The 23781-nt window shown below is 47.4% G+C and overlaps 1 protein-coding gene across 1 annotated transcript in view; it reads right to left on the bottom strand.

Annotated features, from left to right (window-relative positions):
* The window catches only part of TRAPPC10 (trafficking protein particle complex subunit 10), an 84689-nt gene extending 62033 nt beyond the window's left edge, over positions 1 to 22656 (bottom strand). The window contains exon 1 of the mRNA XM_056858284.1: positions 22539 to 22656. Within this exon, the coding sequence (XP_056714262.1) occupies positions 22539 to 22656 (118 nt within the window). The remainder of the gene's footprint in view (positions 1 to 22538) is intronic.
* Positions 22657 to 23781: the final 1125 nt, after the last annotated feature.

Here is a 23781-nt window from a genome sequence, read left to right as displayed (position 1 = left end):
TGCCCTCACGGGGACCCATAAATTGTCCGCAAAACAACAGCGTTGGGCGGACTTCTTTGCTCAATTCCGTTTTGTTCTCAAACATGTACCTGGGAAACAGAACGTGCTTGCAGATGCCCTATCCCGGTTGCCTCAATACCCAGTAAAACGGGATCGGCCGACAGACTCGTTTACTCCGGCGCAAAGGGAAGCCCTACCCCTACTGGTCGTGCAAACCCGGGCCCAAACCCGGCTCCAGCAGGGGAACCATACCGTAGCTGACAAGGTATCCAGCCCTAACCAGCAGGCTCCCTCGCCTGTCCCCCTTGCGCCAACTGTATCCAGCGCTCCACAGCAACCAGCCTCTCCTCCCCCTCCACCACCATCACCTCATGCTTCTCCCTCTCCCACAAACGGAGAGGGGGTGATCATCTCCAATACCTTCCTGGACTCCCTTCGGGCTCAGTGCCTAGCCGAACCCACTGCCCAAACCTTGCCCCAAGGTGTACTCGAGCAAGGTGGTTGTTGGTACAAAGACTTAAAATTATACGTGCCTAAAATACTTCGAAGAGAAGTTCTACAGTTAGCCCATGGAGCTAAGACAGCAGGGCACTTTGGGTTCCTGAAAACTCTTCACCTATTGCATAGACAGTTTTGGTGGGGGGGGGGATGCGTTCTGATGTGGACTCTTTTGTTCGCAGCTGCCCTATCTGTGCCACAGTCAAACGTTCTCAAGGCAAACCCCCAGGACTACTGCAGCCGCTGGAAATCCCCAGTAAACCCTGGGAAGTGATAGCCATGGATTTCATGACGGATCTTCCCCTTAGCGGGGGCAAAACTGTACTATGGGTTGTTACTGACTTATTTTCCAAACAGGTACATTTGGTTCCCTTAGCGGGTATTCCCTCCGCCCCCAAGTTGGCCCGTCTCTTCCTGTCACATGTCTTCCGGCTACATTCGTTTCCGCGCAAGATAATCTGCGACCGCGGAAGTAGTTTTATTGCTAAATTTTGGAAAGCTTTCCTCAAATTAGTGGGGGTGGAGCAAGGATTGTCTAGTGCTTACCATCCTCAAACGGATGGGCAAACTGAATGTGTCAATGCTGTACTGGAATGCTATTTGCGTTGTTATGTCAATTATCACCAAGATGACTGGGTAGAACTGTTGCCTTTTGCAGAATATGCTTACAATAATGCCGTGCATCAATCTACGGGCTTCAGCCCTTTCTATGCTGTGTATGGTCAGGACTTCGGTCCTATTGCCCCTGTAGAAGGGTCTGAGGGGGAGGGGGATCCTGATGTCGCCTCATGGGCGCATGCCCTCCGTACTACTTGGCCGTGGCTGATTAGCAACCTGGACCAAGCCAAACGCAAGTACAAAGCGCAAGCTGATAAGCATTGCTCCCCCAGTAAGGACTTTCAAGTCGGGGACTTAGTATATCTTTCCACCAGAAATCTGCGCTCCACCCGTCCTTGTCACAAACTCAGTGCCAAGTACATTGGCCCATTTCCTATCGCCCGAATCATTAACCCTGTCGCCGTGGAATTGACTCTCCCCAAAACCTTAAGGCGTATCCACCCCGTCTTCCATGTCAGTCTCCTGAAACCCCATGTCGCCTCCTCGGACTGGCATCCAGAGCCGCCTCCCGAACAACCAGTGATGGTGGGAGGGGAGGAACATTTCGAGGTGTCCAAGATCCTGGATTCACGTATACACCATGGATCTCTGCAATACCTATTTCGCTGGAAACACTTCCCCCCTGCCTATGACGAATGGGTGCGTGCACAAAATGTCTCCGCCCCCCGCTTAGTAAATGCCTTTCACACCACCTACCCGGACAAGCCATCCCCCTTGCCAGGAGGAAGGGGGCCTTAAGGGGGGCAGGATGTCAGGCCTGTATCTCAGTTACTTTGTTTTCCTTTCGTTTCTATCGCTGACCTGACTACTGACTAAGCTCAAGGACAAGCCTGCATACCGAAGCCTGTTTGAAGTCCTGGGAACAGCAGCTATGTTTGTGTTCTGTAATCTCTTGCAAATATCATAGCCTTTATACTGCTGAGTGTTAGACAGCGAGCTCATTGCTGTCAGCTTTTCTTCATGCTCTGTACTCCTATTTAGACCAAGTAAAACCAGCTTCTTTTGGACCTGGCTGTCTCGATGTGGTTTGTTTTGGTTCTGATTTAGGCCAAAGGCTCACACACTTAGAAAGTTTGGCATAGAGCTGATGATCTCTAAGACACTGCAACACCTCTCTGACCAAAGCAACATGTTCCTCCATGGTTTTGGAGTAAATAAGAATGTCATCTAAGTAAACTACCACCCCTCTGAACAGCAGGTCATGATCTCATTAATAAGTTGCATGAAGACCCCCGGGGCCCCTTTTAATCCAAACAGCATCACTATAAATTCGAACATCCCAAAGCAACTGGAGAAGGCTGTCAGAGATTCATCCCTCTCCCGAATTCTGACTCTGTAATAAGCCTCGACTAAATCCAATTTAGTGAAAATGTGTCCTTCTTTCAATTGTCCCAAGAGATCAGAAATGAGGGGGATGGGGTAGGCATTTGTTTGAGTAACAGCATTGAGTTTCCGGAAGTCAATACACAAACGTAAATCTCCCGTCTTTTTCCGTACGAAAAAGGCTGGTGCCGAATAGGGCGCGGTGGACGGTCGGATGAAACCGTGAGCTAAGTTTTTGTCCGAAAACTCATGGAGCACCGTTCGTTCTGTAGGGCTCATTGGGTAAATCTTACTTTTTGGCAGTTTGTCATCCCCCACCACAATAGCACAATCAGTCCGGCGGTAGGGAGGTAACGCATCACACTCCTGCACATTGAATACATCCACAAAGTCCTGATAGTCGGGTGGCAAGTGGGTTTGACTGGAGGGGTCCGAGGCAAGAGCAGGGGTTAACAGCCACGTCATGTCGGTGTAATTCGCACAACAGGCTATTGAATCCCAGTCTATGGCGGGACTGTGTCCTTTGAGCCAATTTGCTCCCAATACCACCGCATATCTAACATTAGGCACAATAGTAAGGTTGATTTGTTCCCAGTGGTGGCTAATTCTCATTGCCAACCCCGTCAGTGCGACAATCTACCGGGGGCCCCTTGAAGTCACTGCCGTCCATCTGGGCGAACTGGACCGGAGCAGGCAGAGGGACTGACTTCACCTGGTGCGCCTTAAAAGTGGTTTCGTTTATTAACAAGCGGGCACATCTAGAGTCAATTAAGGCTTTCACTTGTAATTGAGGACCCTTTCTATAATGTTGCAATATGACATCTACATACACAGTCTCTTCCATTTCACTCACCATGAAGGGGGCTTCGGGTCATGTCCCGGGCTTTGCAGGAGCTCCTAAGGGGGTCTGCAATATTGCCCCCTCTACCGCAGACCCAGTCTGTTTTTTGGCGGTTTGAGGGGAGACTTCAGATAAAGGGCAGGGGAGTTCCAGTGGTCACCCTCCTCGGAGGAAGCGGAGCTGATCTCTCCAGGGGTAGTAATTGTAATCCTGGACCCCGACGGGTCCGCTGGCGAAGAGTCCGTCGTCACCTCTCCGGCAAGCAGAGCTGGGGGTGCTTTTCGTCTTGGAGCGACGCTTCACTCAACCGCGGCGCCTCTTCCTCAAGCACACCCCCTCCCGCGAGGAGTCCCAGCCGGCTGGATAGAGGGACTCGGCGGTCCCTGACGTGATGGGCAGGCTGCTGCAAAGTGGTCCATGGCACAGCAAACGAGGCAGGCTCCCCGTTGAAATCGCAATGCTCGGTCCGGTAGAGGTGGAGTCGGCCTCTGCGGGGCCTGAGGAGCGGCTGGTTTGAGAGGGGTTTTCTGGCTTCCCCCCTCCCTGGCCTGCCGTCGAAACTGGCGGCGACTTTCCACCTCTTCCGCCAGTAAAATCCATTCTTCCAAGGTGGCTGGGTCTCGCTGCATATATGCCCAGTTTAGAATTTCGGGATGCAATGCTGCCCTGAAGTAGTGAACTCAGGTCGCTTCAGTCCAATTAACTATTTCATTAGCGAGTCTTTGGAACTCGTCTGCAAACTCGCGGACTGAGGAAGATCCTTGCTGAAGTTGGAGGAGGGCCGCCTTGGCCTTCTCTCCCTGGAACGGATCCTCGAAGCGTCTTAACGCTCGCATGAATTCATTAAGCGACCGTATGGAGCGGGCCCAGGTATCAAACTGGAGAACCATCCAATCTGCGGCTTTTTCAGCCAAAAGCGAGGAGACGAATCTCACTCGGCTATCTTCCGTGGGGAAGGAATGCCCCTGTTCTCTCATGTAACTGTCCACTTGGTGTAGAAAACAGGGCAACGCATCCGCAGAGCCATCAAATGTCACTCGTAGACGGGGTTGTTTTCACTGCACAACTGGGACCACAGGGGGTGGTGATGGTTGCCCTGGAGCTGGCAGTATCGGGGCTGGCTGCCCCGGCTGCCCCGGAAGCAGCTGCACTGGTTGCACCGGGGCCGGCTGTCCCAGCTGCGCCGGGGGTTGTTGGTCTGGGACAGGCGCCCCTTGAGTATGCTGCAGACGACCGTACTCACGCATCACTAAGTCCAGTTGGTCCTGCATCTGAGCCATACGTTCCATTAGCTCTCAGTTTTGAAACCGCAAAGCATGGATCTCTTCCTCAGTTCCCCCAGTCTGGCGGGGTCAGCTAACTCGGTAATTGGTATTCCAGTCGCCTTCTGCGACGTACTCTGTCTCCTCCTCCTTATACTTGTGGACATCACGGGCAAAGGTGAGCCACTGTCTGCGTGCTACTTCCTGGGGTTGTCCTGGTTCCGGGGAGCCCCAGGAGAATGAAGGGGAAGACCAATCCCCATTCCTCCAGTAATTTTTGAACGTGTTTCAGTCCCTGCAGTCGCCCGGGCGGCGGCCGCCTCCGCCAACAGATGGTCCTCTGCTCGCCTTTGGTCGGTCACAATTGGTTCAGCAGCTTGTTCCAAGAGCATTTGGATCTCCTTGTGTTGGCCCAACAGCAGCAGGACCTGTGGGGCCAGGTTTGCCGAGGCAGGACCGAACTCGGGAATCAGCAACCTTTCGACATCGGACGCCGTCGTCGCGGCCGGCATTAAATCCACGAGCACCAGGACCGTCCTGGCGGCTGCGTTTTGTGCTTCCCTGCGGCATAGGGTGGGATCCGGAACAGTTTGCAGAACGTCTCCCTCCCGAGTCCCCGGATCGGGGCCGGCGACTCCTGTCGCGGCTCGCCGGGCGTCAGCTCAGACAACAACCGAGTTAGCAAGGCAAGGTCCTCCTGCGCCAACCAGGTCTCTTCCAGCAAAGTATCCCGTTCCAAAAGGTCGTCGCGGGCACGTAGATCAGTGTCCTGGGTCCCCCAGGGGGTCATCTCTGCCAGGCGACGCCACTGAGCAGTCACTAGCCCAACCAGCCGGGTGGCCTCCGCGTCAGTTCATAGCGTCTCCTCCAAGACGTCACGCAGTAAATCGGGATCCTCAGGGAGCTCGTCTCGCGCCCCAAGCCAAGGAGACGAGTGCCTAGGCGAACCCTCCAGGGCTCGAGCCAAGGTCAGCAATTAAAACCGATGAAGATGACTAGTATCATAATGTAAGGTCTAGCCCTGTGGTCCATCCCTCAAACAGAATTCAGCAGACGACAAATCTACGAAAGCAGTTTTATTGGGTAGAATTGACAGGTTACAGAAACTATATTCAGAATGATACTAGTAAGGGGCTGAGGTAAGGCACATGGCATATATAGAAAAGCAAAAGGAGATAACCAGTAACCCAGGCAACCCCCCTCCCAGAGGCAGGAAGGAGTACTTGGCAATTCCCACACGAAAGGAATTCGAGAAGGACTCTAAGAAGTCTAAACACGGGGACGGACTGGCCTTGGAGAGATCTACAAAACAACACCTGGGAGCACAACCATGCACTGGCTTCATGGCCTGCTCCTGACACAGAATCACTAACAGCAACCAAATACCATCGCTTAGACCCACTGTGGAGTGCCACTCTAACAAAGCAGGTACAATTGCTAGATATCCAATTACCTAAGCTTGTTTTCATGTCAACTGTGGATGATGTATGCTTCCTCCCCTCTTGCCTTACACTAAACTGCAAAGCATGCAGAGGCTGACTTTTTTCCTTCTTAAAAAGAACTGCCGCCGCAAAATGGCTTATGGCAGCCACATTATATTCACTCTCAGTCTCTCTCATCCAAATTACTATTGTATACGTGTTGGGCTTGTATGTTGGGAAGCTGCTGGTTTCTTCTTCTCAGCAACTGGTAGCCTTTTATGGGGGCCCTAGAAGCGACATGATACAGCCAGTGGGAGAATATTATTGCTACAAGAGTAACAGATGAACACAACTATAGACTTAATGTGGTAAAACACTGTACCCGGTCAACACAGAGACTTATTAAATAACAGCATTATGTGATCACGTCAACTGGCTGTACTAAAAGAATTCTCCAAACTTGAGCATGCCTGCCATTGTGGACAAGATTTTAACAATCCAGCATTAAACTATCTGGTAGAAAATTACCAGCTATTGTAATTTTCATAGTAACAATTCTCTCTCCAACAAGATCTGCAGTGTTCTTAGAACTGTGATAACTTCAATAACTTTGATTTGGAGAGAATGGACACTGAATAGGAAAATTTAAGCTATTGTTTTCCATCAGACTGCAGGCATACTGGAAAAAAATGCACACAATGAGGATCACATTCTTTCTCCAAATGGAACATTCTGTCAAGAGCAGCAACTTGCAGCTTGCTGCAGCCTCTGCCATTATCTAGCTACAGCAGTTGCCAACATATTCCTAGCAATTCTCCAAGTAACCTAGAAATATGTGCTTTTCAAGGGTTCTGCCAAAAGGACATGCACATTCTGCAAGAATATAAGCATCTGTTCTGGGCACTCCTATGATCTAGGAGTATATTCTCCTGTTTAACAGAGAACTGAGGTGGTACCACGGCTATTTCACCTGTCCTTAAAGAGTCTGGGAAATACCAATGCAACTTTGCAATAGTGAGTTTTCAGAGGTCTTTTTTCAGGAGAAGAAAGAATAGAATCAAAATAAGAGAGTTTATCAAGTGAAGGAAGATTTAGATGACAGAAAGAACAGCAGATGGCTTTACAAACTTATTTGAAGGGTTGGTAGACCAGGCATGAAGCATTGGGCCTCTATTAATCGCTGGCACAGCTACGTGAAAATTCTGGTTTGGAGTGGTCACAGATGTTCTAAACCCAACAGCACCAAGACCGGGAGAACAATCTTGCTGGATTTGTATTCATGCAAGTGCAAAAAGAAAAAAGCATAGGGCACCAAAACTTCTGCATAGAGAATACATTTCTTAATTTATTCTGTTTGCGGTATACTAGCCAGGACTGAGCAGCAGAGTCTAAGAAAGCAGCTTGGGCAAGAAGACCAGAACAATAAGCCACAAGAAACAAATTACAGAAATGATTTGACATTAAATCTAAGTGTGGTAGCAAAAGGAAACCTCAATTACTTAAGCATTTAGACCAGTGGTTCCCAACCTTTTTCGAGTCGTGACCCTCTTTTACAATTGCCAAGTAACCTGCGACCCCACCACATTTGCAAGCCATAAAATGACATTTTCAATAGGATAAAGAAAACACATTAAAAGCTTTACCGGGGTGATTATGCTGCTAAAAGCTAAAATGATTAAACTGCGGCTATCACGGGAAGACAAGACTCACTGGAAAAGACAATAACGCTAGGAAAAGTTGAACGCAGCAGGAAAAGAGGAAGACCCAACATGAGATGGATCGACTCAATCAAGGAAGCCACGGCCTTCAGTTTGCAAGACACGAGCAAGGCTGGTCATGATAAGACATTTTGGAGATCCCTAATTCTGAACTCAGAGGCTACTTGATGGCACACTGTGCACATGGACAGGCCCTCCGTTCTTGTGGTCCCCCACCCCACAAGGCGTAAAAATCAGGCTCTTTGGCGAAGGCCAAGGCTGTCAGATGAAGGAAGGGAAGGAAGGGAAGGAAAAGATTGGACAGAGGTAGTCTGGAAGCCGATAGCCACCTGCCCGCGTGCCTAGGGCTGCCCCCCCCCTTCCCTGGCCCTCTCCGTTGCCAATCACGCCGCTTTCCGCTTCCGCCTCGGCTCCGGGGCTCCTTGCAGGCTGCGGCCGGCGAAGGGCGCTTCCTCGCTTTTGGGCAGGACCCCGAGGAGGGGCAGCAGGCGGGCCTGGCCCTTTGAGGCCGGAGGGAGGGAGGCAGGGGTCGGCTGGCGGCGGGCCGGCGAAGGGAAGCCGCCTCCACCCAACTCGCCTCCCGCCCGCCTGGAAATGGCCTCCCGCCCGCCTGGAAATGGCCCTCAGGTTCGCACACCCCTTCAAGCTGATCTGCCTGTGGCGACCCCCTGTCCTTCCCCGCCGGATCGCGGCCAGAGGAATCCCGCCCCCGCCCGGGTGGCTGCGCGCTTGGCAGGACTGGAGGAGCCTGTTAATGCCGCCCCAGAAAGAAACACCCTGGGAGCGGGCAGGGGGCTGGCTGGGAGAGACAGAGACACACACGTGGGTTTGGGTCCCCTCTTTTCCAGACAAGCCCTTCCACGCATTGCCGGGAAGCGGAACTTTGCCCCTCCGGCTGCCACCATCACTCCCCCCCCTTTCATATCTGCCTCGTCGAACTATTTATTGATGGCTCTATACTATAGATAACGTGGCGACGAATCCCCAGAAAATACTTCGCGACCCCCTTGGGGGTCGCAACCCACAGGTTGGGAACCACTGGTTTAGACAAACCTGAAAACAATATCAGATATAGTATGCTGAACAACTGCACCTTGATTTTATAGATATTTAAAACATTTATATGCCACCTTTCCACCCAAACCAGAGTCACCAAGGCTGTGAACAATCAAAACAATTACTTTTAAAAACACACACACATATTTAAAACAATTAGTGGGGAATTATTCTTCTAGTTTTTCTGCAGAATTTGAAGCAGTGTTGTTGAACTGGAGGAAGGGAGGGAGAAAGAACCTGGCCTGCCAGCCCTGCCCGGCCAGGCATCTCCTTGGCTAGACACCTACTTCCCTGCCCAGCATGATGCTTGGTGGGGCCATTCACCTCCTTCCCCACCCTGCTAGGGCCATCCCCTTGCTTGGGGCCCACTGGGATTTTGCCTGATAGCCCTAATGGCCAATCTGCCCTTGCTGGTCAGCTCTTCCCTCCTAGTTAGCAGCTATAGCTGTTACCACTTACTGAATGATCAGAAACTTTTGTCTAGTTTTTCCCTCTTGGCTTAGGAAAGCTCACTATAACTTTTAACTCTATTTCTTTTCCTACTCCTCCCACCCCTGGAAACAAGTAGTTGGGGTTTCTAACTCATTGTGAGTTTTAACTATCTTAGCAAAACTTGAAACTCTTTGCCCATTACTGGTGTCAATTAGCTTAACAAGATCAGTAACGGTCTCAGATATTTTCTTATACCTCTTACATAAAAGAGTTACCTGTGAGGATCGGCTACAAGGCACCTAAAAAAAGTAGGGTCTAGTCCACAAAGGCCTATGCTGGAACAAAACAATGTTAGTCTATAAGGTACTGCAAGACTTCCTTTACTACTTGAAAACTGAGAAAGTGTGGTATACTAGTTAAGAACATCAGAATACGATCTGGGAGACCCATGTTTGAATCGCCACTCCATGGAAGCTTGCTGGGTGACCTTGAGGCAGTCACACATTCTCAGCCTAACTACCCTCGGATAAAGTGGAGGAGAGAACTTTAAACTGATACCACAAGGGAAAGGAGATGATCAACATAGGGATTTAAATAAGGTAGAGCAAACAGCAGTGACCCACCTGGGAGGGATGGGTCTAAAGGAGACTAAGGTGCAGGGCTTCAGGTGTCTATGTACCAGTGCCCAAAGCTTGGGCAATAAGAAGGAAGAGCTTGAGCTTCTAATGCAGTCAGAGGGATATGATTTAGTAGGCATTACAGAAACTCCGCGGGATGGTTCCCATGACAGGAATGTAGTAGTGGATGGATACGAGTTGTTCAAGAAGAACTGAAAAGGTCGAAGAGGTGGTGGACAAGCACTGTATGTGAGGAGAGGGACTGCTTGTCAAGAAATACTAGAGGAGGAGGGTAATAGCCCAGTGGAAAGAATCTGGGTGAGGATAAGGGAAGGACAAACAGTATTGTGGTTGGAGTCTGCTACAGACCACCTGGCCAGGGTGAGGAGGGAGATGCTGCCTTCTTTGAGCAGCTTGACAGGGTATCCAAACAACATGAGCTGGTAGTTATGGATGATATCAACTTCCCTGATGTATGCTGGGAGACAAACTCCACAAAGCGACATTGTGGACATTGTCAAAAGCCTTCTGGAAATCCAAATACACAAATTCCCCCACCAAAGACTGCTAAGCAAACTTCATAGTCATGGGATAAGAGGACAAGTCCTCTTATGGATTGAGAGCTGGCTGAAAAATAGGAAGCAGAGAGTAGGAATTAATGGTCAGTTCTCCCAATGGAGGAATGGGAGCAGTGGGTTCCCTCAGGGATCTGTGTTGGGAACGGTGCTTTTCAACCTGTTCATCAATGACCTGGAGTTGGGATTGAACAGCAAAGTAGCCAAGTTTGCAGATGACACCAAATTTTTTAGGGTGGTTAAAACAAAATTGGACTGTGAAGAGTTCCAAAAGGATCTCTACAAACTGGAAAAATGGGCATTAAAATGGCAAACAAGATTCAATGTGAGCAAGTGTAAAGTGATGCATATTGGGACAAAAAATTCCAACTTCACATATACACTGATGGGATCTGTGCTGGCAGCGACAGACCAAGAAAGGGATCTTGGGGTGGTAGTGGATTGCTCAATGAAGATGTCAACCCAGTGTGTGGCTGCTGTAAAAAAGGCAAATTCCATGCTGGCCATAATTAGTAGAGGAATCGAGAATAAAACTGCTGATATCATACTGCCATTGTACAAATCTATGGTGAGACCACACTTGGAATACTGTGTACAGTTCTGGTCACCACACCTAAAAAAGGATATTACAGAGCTGAAGATGGTGCAGAAAAGAGCAACCAAAATGATTAGGGGACTAGAGCAACTGCCCTATGAGGAGCGGTCAAAACACTTAGGGCTGTTTAGCTTAGAAAGAAGGCGGCTGAGGGGAGACATGATAGAGGTCTATAAAATTATGCATGGTTTGGAGAGAGTGGACAGGGAGAGGTTTTTCTCCCTCTCCCATAATACTAGAACGCGGGGTCATCTGCTGAAGCTGGAGGGTGAGAGATTTAAAACAGATAAAAGGAAGTATTTTTTCACACAACACATAGTTAAACTGTGGAACTCTTGCCCCAAAATGTGGTGATGGCTGCCAACTTGGAAGGCTTTAAGAGGGGAGTGGACATGTTCATGGAGGAAAGGGGTATTCATGGCTACTAGTTAAAATGGATACTAGTCATGATGCATACCTATTCTCTATAGGATCAGAGGAACATGCCTATTATCTTAGGTGCTGTGGAACACAGGCAGGATGGTGCTGCTGCAGTCGTCTTGTGTGGGGGCTTCCTAGAGGCACCTGTTTGGCCACTGTGTGAACAGACTGCTGGACTTGATGGGCCTTGGTCTGATCCAGCAGGGCTTTTCTTATGTTCTTAAAGCTACCACAGTCATGCAAGTTTCTCACCTGCCTGGCTTCTTTCATCAAATGGTGGAGGTAGCTATGAGGGGCTCAGCCATACTCGACTTAATATTGACCAACAGGCAAGAGATGGTAGATGAGGTGAAGGTGGTAGGGACCTTAGGGGGAGTGATCATGTCCTCCTAGAATTCATTTTGTTGTGGAGGACCAAGGAAGTTCATAGCCACACACGTCTGTTAGATTTTGGGAGGGCAGATTTTAATATACTCAGAGGCATGATGAGAATCATTCCATGGGCAAGACTGTGGGAAGGGAAAGGAGCAAGTGAAGGGTGGGCTCTCCTAAAACAAGAGCTCTTGCAAGCTCAAGCCCTCACTATTCCAACAAGAAGGAAACATGATAGGGGATCCAAGAAGCCAATGGGGATGAACAGAGAACTTCATGAGTTAAGGGAGAAAAAGGAAATGTTCAAGAAATGGAGGGAAGGACATACCTCTAAAGAAGCGTATCTGCGGGTTGATAGGCACTGTAGGTCAGCCATCAGAGAGGCTAAAGCTCAAAGTGAGCTGAGGCTGGCCAGGAAGGCTCGCTACAACATGAAAAGTTTCTTCAAATTTGTCAGTAGCAAACACAAGGGGAAAGAGGCCACAGGCCCACTGTTGGGTGAAAATGGAGAAAGTCTGACAGAAGTCAGAGAGAAAGCAGAAAGACTCAATGCTTATTTTGCTTCAGTTTTTTCCCTGAAAAAGAGAACAGGCTCCTCTAGAGATAACAGTAGGCAAGTCACGGTGTCCAGGCTGCTGGATGACATGAACAGAGAGGTAGTTGAGAAGCACCTGGCTGCATTGGACGAGTACAAATCCCCCAGGCCGGATGGTATGCACCTGAGAGTGCTCAAAGAACTTTCTAGGGAGCTTGCAGAGCCTTTGTCCATCTTCTTCCAGACCTCTTGGAGGATGGGAGATGTGCCACAAGACTGGAAGAGGGTGAATGATATCCCTATTTTCAAAAAAGGGAGGAGGGACGACCCAGGAAACGACAGGCCAGTCAGTTTGACCTCTGTCCCAGGGAAGATACTGGAGCAGATATTAAAGAGATCAATCTGCGAGCATCTGAAGGACAACTTGGTGATGCGGGAAAGTCAGCATGGATTTGTCCCCAACAGGTACTGCCAGACCAACCCTGTTTCCTTCTTTGATCAAGTGACAAGCTTACTGGATCAAGGGAATGTAGTTGATGTTGTTTACCTGGATTTCAGTAAGGCTTTTGACAGGGTTCCCCATGAGGTTCTGATGGGTAAACTAGATGGACTGGACTTTAGGATAGTTAGATGGATAGGGAACTGGTTGGAAAGCCATACTCAAAGAGTAGTTGTCAATGGCATTTCATCTGAACGCAGAGGTGTTCAGTGGGGTGCCACAAGGTTCAGTTCTGGGCCCGGTACTTTTCAATATTTTTATAAATGATCTGGATGAGAGTGCAGAGGGACTACTCATTAAATTTGCAGATGGCACCAAATTGGGAGGAGCAGCGAACACACCAGAAGATAGAGATAAAATTCAACAAGATCTGAACACACTGGAAAAGTGGGTGGATGTGAACAAGATGTAATTCAACAAGGATAAGTGCTGAGTTGTACACCTGGGTAACAAAAATGAGAGACAATCGTACTGGATGGGGGATACACTTCTGGGTAACACTGTGTGTGAACAAGATCTTGGGGTATGGGTGGACCGTAAGTTAAATATGAGCAGCCAGTGTGATGCAGCAACAAAAAAGGCTAATGTGATATGGCATTACATCCAAATTGCAAGATGTCATAGTTCCACTGTACACTGCATTGGTCAGGCCGCACCTGGAGTATTGTGTGCAGTTCTGGAGGCCTCACTTTAAAAAAGATGTGGACAGAATCAAGCGGTCGCAGAGGAGAGCAACAAGGATGATCAGGGGTCTGGAGACGAAGCCCTAAGGGAGTTGGGAATGTTTAGTCTGGAGAAGAGGAGGTTGAGGGGGGGACATGACTGCTCTCTTTAAGTATTTGAAGGGCTGTCACTTAGAGGAGGGCAGGGAGTTGTTCCTGTTGGCAGCAGAGGATAGGACTTGCAATAATGGGTTTAAATTGAGGGCGGTAAGGCACTGGCTGGATATTAGGGGAAATTTTTTTACAGTAAGAGTTGTTCAACAGTGGAATCAGCTACCTAGAGAAGTGGTGAGCTCCCCCTCACTGGCAGTCCTTAAGCAGAAACTGGACAAACATTTGTCAGGGATGCTCTAGGCTGATCCTGCATTGAGCAGGGGGTTGGACTAGATGGCCTGTATGGCCCCTTCCAACTCTATGATTCTATGTAGGCAACTTTAGGTCTCCACTGGGGAGAAAAATGAAGTATAAATGAAATAAAACAATATGAAATTACTTATTGTTCTGAATAATGCTATTAAAGGATATCTGAATGGTAAATTCCTTACAGTCCACAATTTTTCTGGCTTTTTCTCAGGCCTTAATATCTCTCAATTTGGAAGCAATAGCTGAGAAAGCCTTACCACTGGGCCCAGCTAATTTGACTGTTGGTAAGGTGGTTTCTGCAGGAAGATGCCATCCACTGACTTCAAAAACCACGTAGGCTGATACAGAAGGAAGTGGTCCTTTAGGTACCTAGCTATTTTTGAGTCGGGACTGCCTTTGAAAACAGTTCAGAAACATGTAAAGTGCATTACAGTAATCTAACCTGGAAGTGAGCAAAGAATCAGTTAAAATCCAGAAAGCCTTTGAGCTAGGTAAAAGAACAAGGGGACTGCACTGTGCTTTACATTTTTATCTCTGCTGCATCTTGTTATTGATCTGCCTAATGGCTTCATGGATTGTTTTGGATTTTTTAAAATCAAATTTGTTGTATATTTTAACTTCTGATCTGTTAGTCACCTGGACAACCCATCTGGGTGGAATAAGTGCACTAAATATGTTGCATACATAAGCTTTTCAAAAGATTATGGTCAAGGTATAACTAAACACATCTAAGCATTTACTGAGCCAATTTTTTGTTACCTTTACCCACTATACAAGTCATGTTGCCAGAGAGCTGAGAGTCCTGCATCTAAAATACTTCTAATTTGTAAATCCACAAAGCATACATTTCATATCTCAAAAGTTGCCATAACCAACTGGAGCCCTGTAAAGGGTAGAGAGTAATTTTATTTTGAAGGTGCGCAGAAAGCAAACATGGTGCCTTTTAGTACTGTAAGTATACACAAACAATTGAGAAGGTATTACTGAAGTGCAAAAACAAGCACATACCATGAAGTGTTTGCTTCAGAGCAGCCACACCATGAAACTTCAAGATCTTCTGCCAGTCAGAAGCTCTTTCAGACCGTTACAAAACTTTTCAGATTTCTTGGCCCTCATTTTCAGACTGGACAAAAGATTTTGGATCTTCTACCCATTCTAGTGTATTTATTGCCATTCACATAACCAATATTCTGCACTGAATGACTATTAGTATTCCTTGACAGTGACAGTTCTGAATAACAGATTAGCATGGCTCATAATACCATTAACCTGTAACTAAGTAATATACTCTGTTACAAATGAAATATGTAAAATATTTGGTTTCTTGCTTCTGAAATCCTGAGTTTGTGTAAAAGTAATACAACCATAAGATGCCAGTTTTACCATAGAGAAATAAAAATAAAGCAGTGCGACAATGACTGTATTTTTAAAGTTAGCTCTATATGTTACTCTTGCCAAACGTAATAAACACTAAAAATGGCACACAGAAAATAATTTTGACAGATAAGTTTCCTTTCCTAGGATACAGCAAGCTTAAGAAAGTAATTGCCTATAAAATACAACACATACAGAATGGCTGTAATAAAGTCAACATCCTGAGGTACTCCAAAATAATCTATTCCACAATCAGATGCTGGTGTAACCAGAAATTAATTTTCCTGTGTCTCACTATTTCTGGTAACTTTCCAGCCCTTCACGTTTCAACAGACCCCACCCCACCAAGCTCACTGTCAGTACCATAAACCTCTACCAGCGTGACTCTTTTGCTGAACTTCGTGTTTTGATACTTTCAAATGGTATACTGATTTCTTCCACATAAGCATTTGGGAAGTAATTCCTAGGACCCAACCCTTCAAATTGCTTCTAAGTTTAGTTGTTACCTTGTGAATTTGGTTCTCTAGTTTACTTTTCTTCATACGTAAGGCATCCCTCTCACTCTCAGTCCATTTTACCTGATGAAGCACTCCTTTTGATGAACACTCGTGCCAACCAGTTAGGACTCTGTCATTGCAACAGACTAACATAGTTACACTTCTGGAATTTGTTCTGAACACATAGTGTATTTTTCTGTCCACTGATACTTACTGCAGCCTTCACCACAGCAAATAAGACTACACACCGTCAGAAACATTCTGTGGAAACATTCTGTGGATGACGAAGAAAGATCACTACCAAGTTCTACTGACTCCTAACATTCAACCAAAATAATAATTTAAAAGTAAACTCAATGATAATCACATACACCGATTATTTAGTGAATAGTCTCTAATCAAGTAATTTACTTAGTCTTAGTAGACTGACAGTTAAAGCCTATTGTCAAATGACAGCAAGATTAAAGTAGGATTGCTACTAAATCCTTAAATTGGCACAGCAATTACAGTGATGTAACCTTCAGCAAAAATGCTTTGCCATAACTATTACCGTATATACTCGCGTATAAGCCGAGTTTTTCAGCCCAAAAAGTGGGCTGAAAAAGCCGGCCTCAGCTTATACGCGGGTCAATACAGGGGGATGGAGGAAAGAGGAGGGAGGAAGGGGGGAAACTTACCGCCGCCGCCGTGCCGTTTCCTGCCGCCGGGAGCGGCCTTGGCAGCCTCCTGCAATTGCAGGAAGGCTGCCCCGCCCCCCCCCGGGCCGCGCCGCCGCTTCTCCCCGCCGGGAGCGGCCTGGGGCAGACTCCTGCAATTGCAGGGAGGCTGCACCGGCTTCCCCCGGGCTGCGCCGCCGCTTCCTGCCGCCGGGAGCGACCTGAGGCAGCCTCCTGCAACTGCAGGAAGGCTGCCCCGGCCCACCCCTGGCCGCGCCGCGGTTTCTCCCCGCCGGGAGCGGGCTGGGGCAGCCTCCTGCAATTGCAGGAAGGCTGCCCCAGGCCCCCCCCGTGCCGCGCCGCCGCTTCTCCCCGCCGGGAGCGGGCTGGGGCAGCCTCCTGCAATTGCAGGAAGGCTGCCCCGCCCCCCCTGGCCGCGCTGCCGTTTCTTCCCGCCGGGAGCGGCCTTGGGCAGCCTCCTGCAATTGCAGGAAGGCTGCCCCGCCCCCCCCTGACCGCGCCGCCGTTTCTTCCCGCCGGGAGCGGGCTGGGGCAGCCTCCTGCAATTGCAGGAAGGCTGCCCCGCCCCCCCTGACCGCGCCGCCGTTTCTCCCCGCCGGGAGCAGGCTGGGGCAGCCTCCTGCAATTGCAGGAAGGCTGCACCAGCTTCCCCCAGGCCGCGCAGCCGCTTCCTGCCGCCGGGAGCGGCCTGGGGCAGCCTCCTGCAGCTGCAGGAAGGCTGCCCCGCCCCCTCTCGGGTTGCGCCGCCACTGGACCCTCGCCGCTGGAGAGCCCTGTAAGGTAAGCCTGCGCGGGGGGGAGGGGTTATAAGCCGACCCTCGGCTTATACACGGGTGCCTAATTTTTCCCCATTTTTGGGGAGAAATTAGGCACCTCGGCTTATACGCTGGTCGGCTTATACATGGGTATATAAGGTATGATGCCATAAAGGAATAAATTGAAGATGAGGATGCAATCGGAAAGACTGAAGGAGTGACTAGCTTTGTTCAGATCTTTATGTTCCAACAGGTGTTGGTCCTGCCTGTTCCATCAATGTAAGCTACACCTACAAAATAGGTGGTACAAGTAAAAACTTTCAGAGAATATAGATACTAGAGTCTAGACCCTACCCAGACCCCAGCCAAACTGATGCCTAGGATACTGATGCCTAGGATATCCCAGCCAGTAATGGGGCAACACAAGGAGAACACAACCCTCAGCAAGGGTGCACAGGTCTCAAATCACAAGGAGTGGTACAAAACAACATATATAAATCCAGAAGCATTCAAAAATATAAATGGGAACCTTGATAAAAGGGCACAAAATAGCCAGCCAAGACTACCAAACAAAGGCTAATGGATCAAACCTTTTATTCTTAGATTTGTTATAGTTAGTAGTCCCCCCTTGAATGTAGTACGTACACAGAGTTTTTGCCTAAACAACTTTACTCAGCGGGTAGTGGCATTGTTCATCTGTGCCCTCTTTGTGGGAGGCAATGTACTATGAAAGAAAATGCTCACTTCATACAAGGACAAGCAGTAGTGAGCAGTAATTTTTACTGGATGAACACCAATTATTCCACCTATTAGTACTGTTGGCCAAATACCTCTGACTCAGTCTTGCATGTAGGACCAGGTCAGGAGACATGGGACCAGAATAAACAGCAACTCCCCTTCACTGGATGATCACTGTCTTAGTGACGTCATCACATCCCTCAGAAGGTGAGTCTTCATATGGATCCCAGAGACCAACCAGGTAAACACACTCAATGGAAGAGTGGGGACTTTGGCTGGGACATGCAGAATAGAAATGTACTCATACCCTCAACTACTAACACACCAATGACTAATGAGCACAGTCACAGGCACTGTCTTTTGCAACTGCTACCCAGGTGGTTCTCGACTCTTCATAAACAACTGTCCAACATTCAGAGGAAAGGATATGCCCAACTCAGTGCTCTGCAAACACCCCCTCCCCAAGCAAGGCATGCAACAGTGAACAGTGGGAAGCGGCTTTTCCCCTCCCAGGGCTTTTTTATTTTTTTAAAATCCATGAGAAGGAAAAGTAACAACCTAGAATGCAGCTGAAGTGACAGGGAAAGCTGCATTTGTTACTGCTTCAACAAATGCCACTCAAAGGCCAAAGAGCTTGGCCGGAATAGAAGGGCTGGCAAATACATTTCTGTATAATGTGGTCAGAATACATTCCCATCATGGGTATTGCTCAATGAAAACAATGCATTCATGCACATAAGATGAGCTGATGGGGACACCCTCACCTGTACCCGATTTCTTGATGCTATGACACAAAAAGGGAAGGGGCATTTGGCTCTCCAACAAGATTTCCTTACTCATAGCCTTGCCATTACAACACCATAAAGCATGATGGGCAATGAATAATGCCAAGCAGCTGAATGTGAGGGAAGATGTCGGTGGAGGTAATGAAGAGAGCTAGACAAAAGTATTCTGGGAGATGGGTGAGACCATTACTTGAGAAAGGCCAGGCTACAGCATTAGCCTTCTATGGATACTTGGAATCTAGTCTCAGTACCACTCAACTTTTCTAACTAGAGTATTGTTGCCAATAGAACAACCAAAAAGTACACTCTGCCTTACAGGGGATCTCATCGACCCTTACTAGGAGTAGGAAACAAATACACACATCCCAGTTCTGTGCTCTTTCCCAAGGAGCTGCCAGGTTACAGTTCCCTATTGGGATCTAACATTGTAGTTTCCATTCTTGCTTGCCCATGTGGCCCTCCCTTGCAAAATGATTTTGTCATCACAATCACCAATACAAACTTACTCTATATAGAAGCATGATTTCTGCAGCAAGACTTAGGCCCTTTTCTATATACAAGCCTCCTAACCTCACAGCTATGGAAGTTTATGATAGGGGAAGTCCATAATGTATGTGACATTAACTTGTTGTTCCAGCCAGTTACCGCATGTTTATTGGTGCCTTTCATGATGCATTACTAGTTCTCAGCTAACCACTAATCTGCTAATTCAGTTTTATTTGCTTCCTGTTTTGAACTTTCCTTCATCTTCAGTAATTCAGATCTATCCTTATTCAATTGCAAATGCCTTCAGTGATATCTTCGCATGTTTATTCGCAGATGTTATTAAAACCATGCCTTTTCTCCAGAAAGTTAGAGCAGGACTCAAAAACATACTAGTATTTTAAAAAGCACATTCAAACCTTACTTTGCCTTCTTCTCTTCAACCCTATTTGACTATAATGACGCTGGCAGTTTAGAAAGATGGAAATTTTAGATGGGATATGGGCCATATCTGAGTGGCCCCTTCTTGCCAACAATTGACATTCTTACAAAATGAATCACATGCCCTGGTGCCAAGAGTTAAAACAAGGTAAGGCTTGAAAAGTACCCTGCTATTCCCGGAAGTTACTGTCAGTTCTACAGTGATGTCCCTGTCTACTTAAGTAAAACGGTAACCAAAAAAAAACCCCACATGAAAAAACCCCACAAGAAAATTGCTCACACAAAAAACCCCCACAGTCATAAATGCAGACTAGAAAAAAGCCCACATGGAAAAAAGCCCACATGGAAAAAAGCCCACATGGAAAAAAGCCCACATTTGAATACTTAATATTATTTATTTATTTTGTTTTTAAAAAATTACAGCCATAACATAATTTTTACAACCCATAACATAAATTTCACAACTATTAACATTAACAATTACTTAATAAAAAATAACTAGATCAGAAAGAACCGTATTTTATTATTTCCAAATCATGAAAACCACTATTTGTACTGGTATGATAATACCTGATAATTATTCATTTTTTATTCTTACATTTCACATTAATTTTATTCACACTTCTGTAAAAGTCTCTTATTTGTTATTTAACTATATACTTTATTCCTTTACAGTGATTATTTGACATGAAATTAAAGCCATTTCACTGTTTTAATATCCCTGCCAGTTCTTTCATTTGACATGAAAATGAAGCTATTACACTGTTTTTATCTCTGCCAGCTGTTGAAAACAAACCCGGAATGAATGGGGACCCCATGGATTAAATGAGGGACCAACATTCAACAATAAATCGAGTAAATAACAATTAAGATATAAATCTTTACTGCAAATTTTCTGTGTGGGCTTTTTTCTTGTGTGCATTTATGACCGTGCGTTTTTTTTGTGGGCAATTTTCTTGTGGGCTTTTTTCTTGTGGGCTTTTTTCATAGAATTAAGTAAAACATCCTTAAAGGATTTGCAGAGCTCATTTAATTGAGAGTGCATCAAAAATATTTGCAGAACTCAAGAACTGAAGTGTTTATCACATTGTTTTTAAGCAGGAATGCTTGAAAAGCTTCACAATGCTGCATTAAACTAGCAGTGATTTAAACAAGATCAACTTTACTTTTATCAGAGTAAGCTAGGAATTAAAAACAAGCATTTCTTGTGTTTTTTTTAAAGTGTTCGAATTTTGAAGTTATTAAAAGGTGACCCATGACTCAATGAGGGAATGGATGTGGATAAACCTTTAGCAGGAACATACATTTTGAACTTTATGTAACAACTGAATACTGAGACTCCATATGCCTCAACCATACACCTCCCAAGCGGATTCTGTCTGCCTCAGCATGTGCCACACACCCTCAGACCTACAATATTAGGGTAATGCCTGCCTTTTAGAGTCATTGTAACAACTGCTAAGAATTGCTGTGTCCAGTGCCCTGAACACCCTAAAGTGCTTTATAAACGCATGTGCATTTTAAGTCAATTAAGTTCCATCAACTTTAATAGAACTAAATTAGCTATGTTACCTGTTTTTCTTAATAACAATCAGATTGGGGAATCAATTCACCAGGTCTTTTTCAAGATCTGATGGCACAAAATAAAATGACACAAAAGCCACTACCGTTTCAGTATTACAAGTGCTAGAAAAGATGCATCAGTATGCTACAAAAACAAACACAAAATAAACACATCTCAGTGTCATCCTAAGCAAACCCATTGAAGTCAATGGCTTAGAAGAGAATAACTCTGCTTAGGGTAACTCTATCAGCCACAGAACTAACCTACACCCTAATGGATCTGCACTCCCTCTCAGTATGCTCAGTAAATAATATACCCATTATATCACTCTAGACTTCAGAGCAATATACATTGTGATTTTGTAAATCATTGCCAATGTTTTGGAAGATAGAATGCTGTTATTTTTGTTATGCAAATGGAACTGAGGCTAAGAAGGGCAACTTCTCCAATAGCACACAGTGACATAACCATGCTTTAAACAATTGTTTGCTTTGATGCATATGCCCTAAAACTGATTAAGCAACAACTCCTTATCTTTTCTTAACATAGCTTAATAATTGTATTCATATCCTGAAAGCTGGAAGTCAACACAGAAAGTTACTTTTTATGAAGTACATGCTTACTTTCAGGACACGATAGGGCATCTCACCCGAGAGTCAAAAGAGGAGGCATTTCTAAGTGTGCCCTACTGTTTTGAGGGCAGAAAAAACTACAGGGGAGGCGAGCCTGGAGTTTCCCTCTGCACACCAGGCCAACGGCTGTGCTTGGCCCTGCGGCCTGAAGGGGTACAAGCCCCAGCGATGGGGGTCGGCGGCCGTTGCCTTTTGCCTGATGCACCCGGCCTCTGCCCTGGACACCACGGGCCGACCCCGTCCTTGCAACGGCTTCACAGGGGGAAAGAAAGAGACGCTCGAAGAAATTCGTTGCAGGTGCCGCGACAGCTGCCCAATACAGGGGGGGCCTCCGTCAACCGGAAACACGCGCTGCCACCGAAGCAGCAGCAGCAGAGCTGGCTTGGAAGAGGCCGACTTTCTCTACCACTTAAGGGAGACTCAAGCCGGCTTCCAATCAACTTCCCTTCCCTCCCCACAACAGACACCCTGTGAGGTAGGTGGGGCTGAGAGAGCTGTGACTAGCCCAAGGTCACCCAGCCGGCTTCGTGACCAGACTAGCCTCCGCCGCCCCCGCGCCGCACACGGCCCTCCCCGCTTCCTTTCGCGGAGGGGCGGGAAGAGGAGCCACCCGCGGCCTCCCCCCCCCCTTCCCGTGGCACCGCCTGCTCGTCTACGGGGACAATGCGGAGGGGGGCGCCCCCCCCCCCGCGAACCCGCCTCCCCCTTCCCAGCAGCTCACTCACAGGTCACGATGGGCTTGTTCTCCATGGTGTAAATGACTGGCGGCGCCTCCCCCGCCGCCTCTTCTTCCAGCCCCACCGCTTCTTCCGTGGCCGCCGCCGCCGCCGAGGCGGGTTCCATGGGCGGGCAGGGCGCTCAGCCCCCCCGGCTCCCCTGCCCGCTGCGCGCCATGGGCTCGCCCACACCCCCACCGGCAGGCCGGCCGCCCGGCCCCCCGGCCGCCGCCCCCCTCTTCACTAACGCGGAATCAAACCAGCCCTTCCTTCGTCTCCCCTCCCCCCTCCCGAGCCCCAACTGCCCCCACAGATGGGGAAGAGCCCCCCGCACATTCCCTTCCTGTATCACTAGACCAGCATGACCGCTTCCGGCAAAGGAAGACGCGAGTTAAAGGGGAGGGCGGCGGCGTGGCCTGTGGCCTCCGATTTAAACAGCTCCTTAAAGGGGAGTGCGGAGAGTCGAAAGAACAGGGGCGTGGAGAGGGAGAGGCGGTGGGAACGGGGCTCTCCCGCCTGTCGTCCGGGGTGCGTGGATTTATTATTTCTGTAAAAATAAAAAATAAAGAGAGTCTTTTGACTATTTAGACAGGAACAGATTCATGGCACAAACTTTGGTGGACATATAGCGAAGCTAACCTTGGCCCATACTGCACAATTTCTGACCCACAAAAAACACTGCTGCTTGCCCATCAAGTTACACCGCTTTGGACTTAATGTGTGATTTCACTGCTTCTAGAGAGCAGAAGTTATTTTATTAATGTTTAATTTGCGTGGAGCGCCCCCTCACCTTTTATTAATATTTTGAGCTCCATTTGCTACTTAGTGATCACTGATCACTGAAACAAACAAACATTGGACAGTCACCACTTTGTTTAATTACATTAAGATTTAATTTCAGGAGCATATATAATAAATGAGTTTCTAAAAATAAGCTACATAAACAAATATTAGGTTAATAGTTGACTGAAGCCCTTTGGAGGTGGATTTGTTACTACTTTTCATTTTGATTGTGTATGTGTGTGTGATGTTTTTTTCCAGAATTTATAGCTGGTTAGCAGCAAAATTCTGTGGTTTGTTGTGCATATCAAAAAGTAAATTGCATTAGATCCATGAGACTATTTGGTTGATTCCATATGGACCAGGAAAGTCCATATGGACTTTCTCACCCACACAGCAGGCACCCCAACTTTGCTCTGAACTTTCCAAAAAACTTCATACTAAAGTAGGTTTTGGATTGCAGCAAAGCCAG

The sequence above is a fragment of the Euleptes europaea genome, chromosome 12 (assembly GCF_029931775.1).
Source record: "Euleptes europaea isolate rEulEur1 chromosome 12, rEulEur1.hap1, whole genome shotgun sequence".
In the NCBI taxonomy this organism is placed as follows: Eukaryota; Metazoa; Chordata; class Lepidosauria; order Squamata; family Sphaerodactylidae; genus Euleptes; species Euleptes europaea.
The sequence above is the reverse complement of the archived record's forward strand: the minus strand, read 5'-3'. Positions and strand labels throughout refer to the sequence as shown.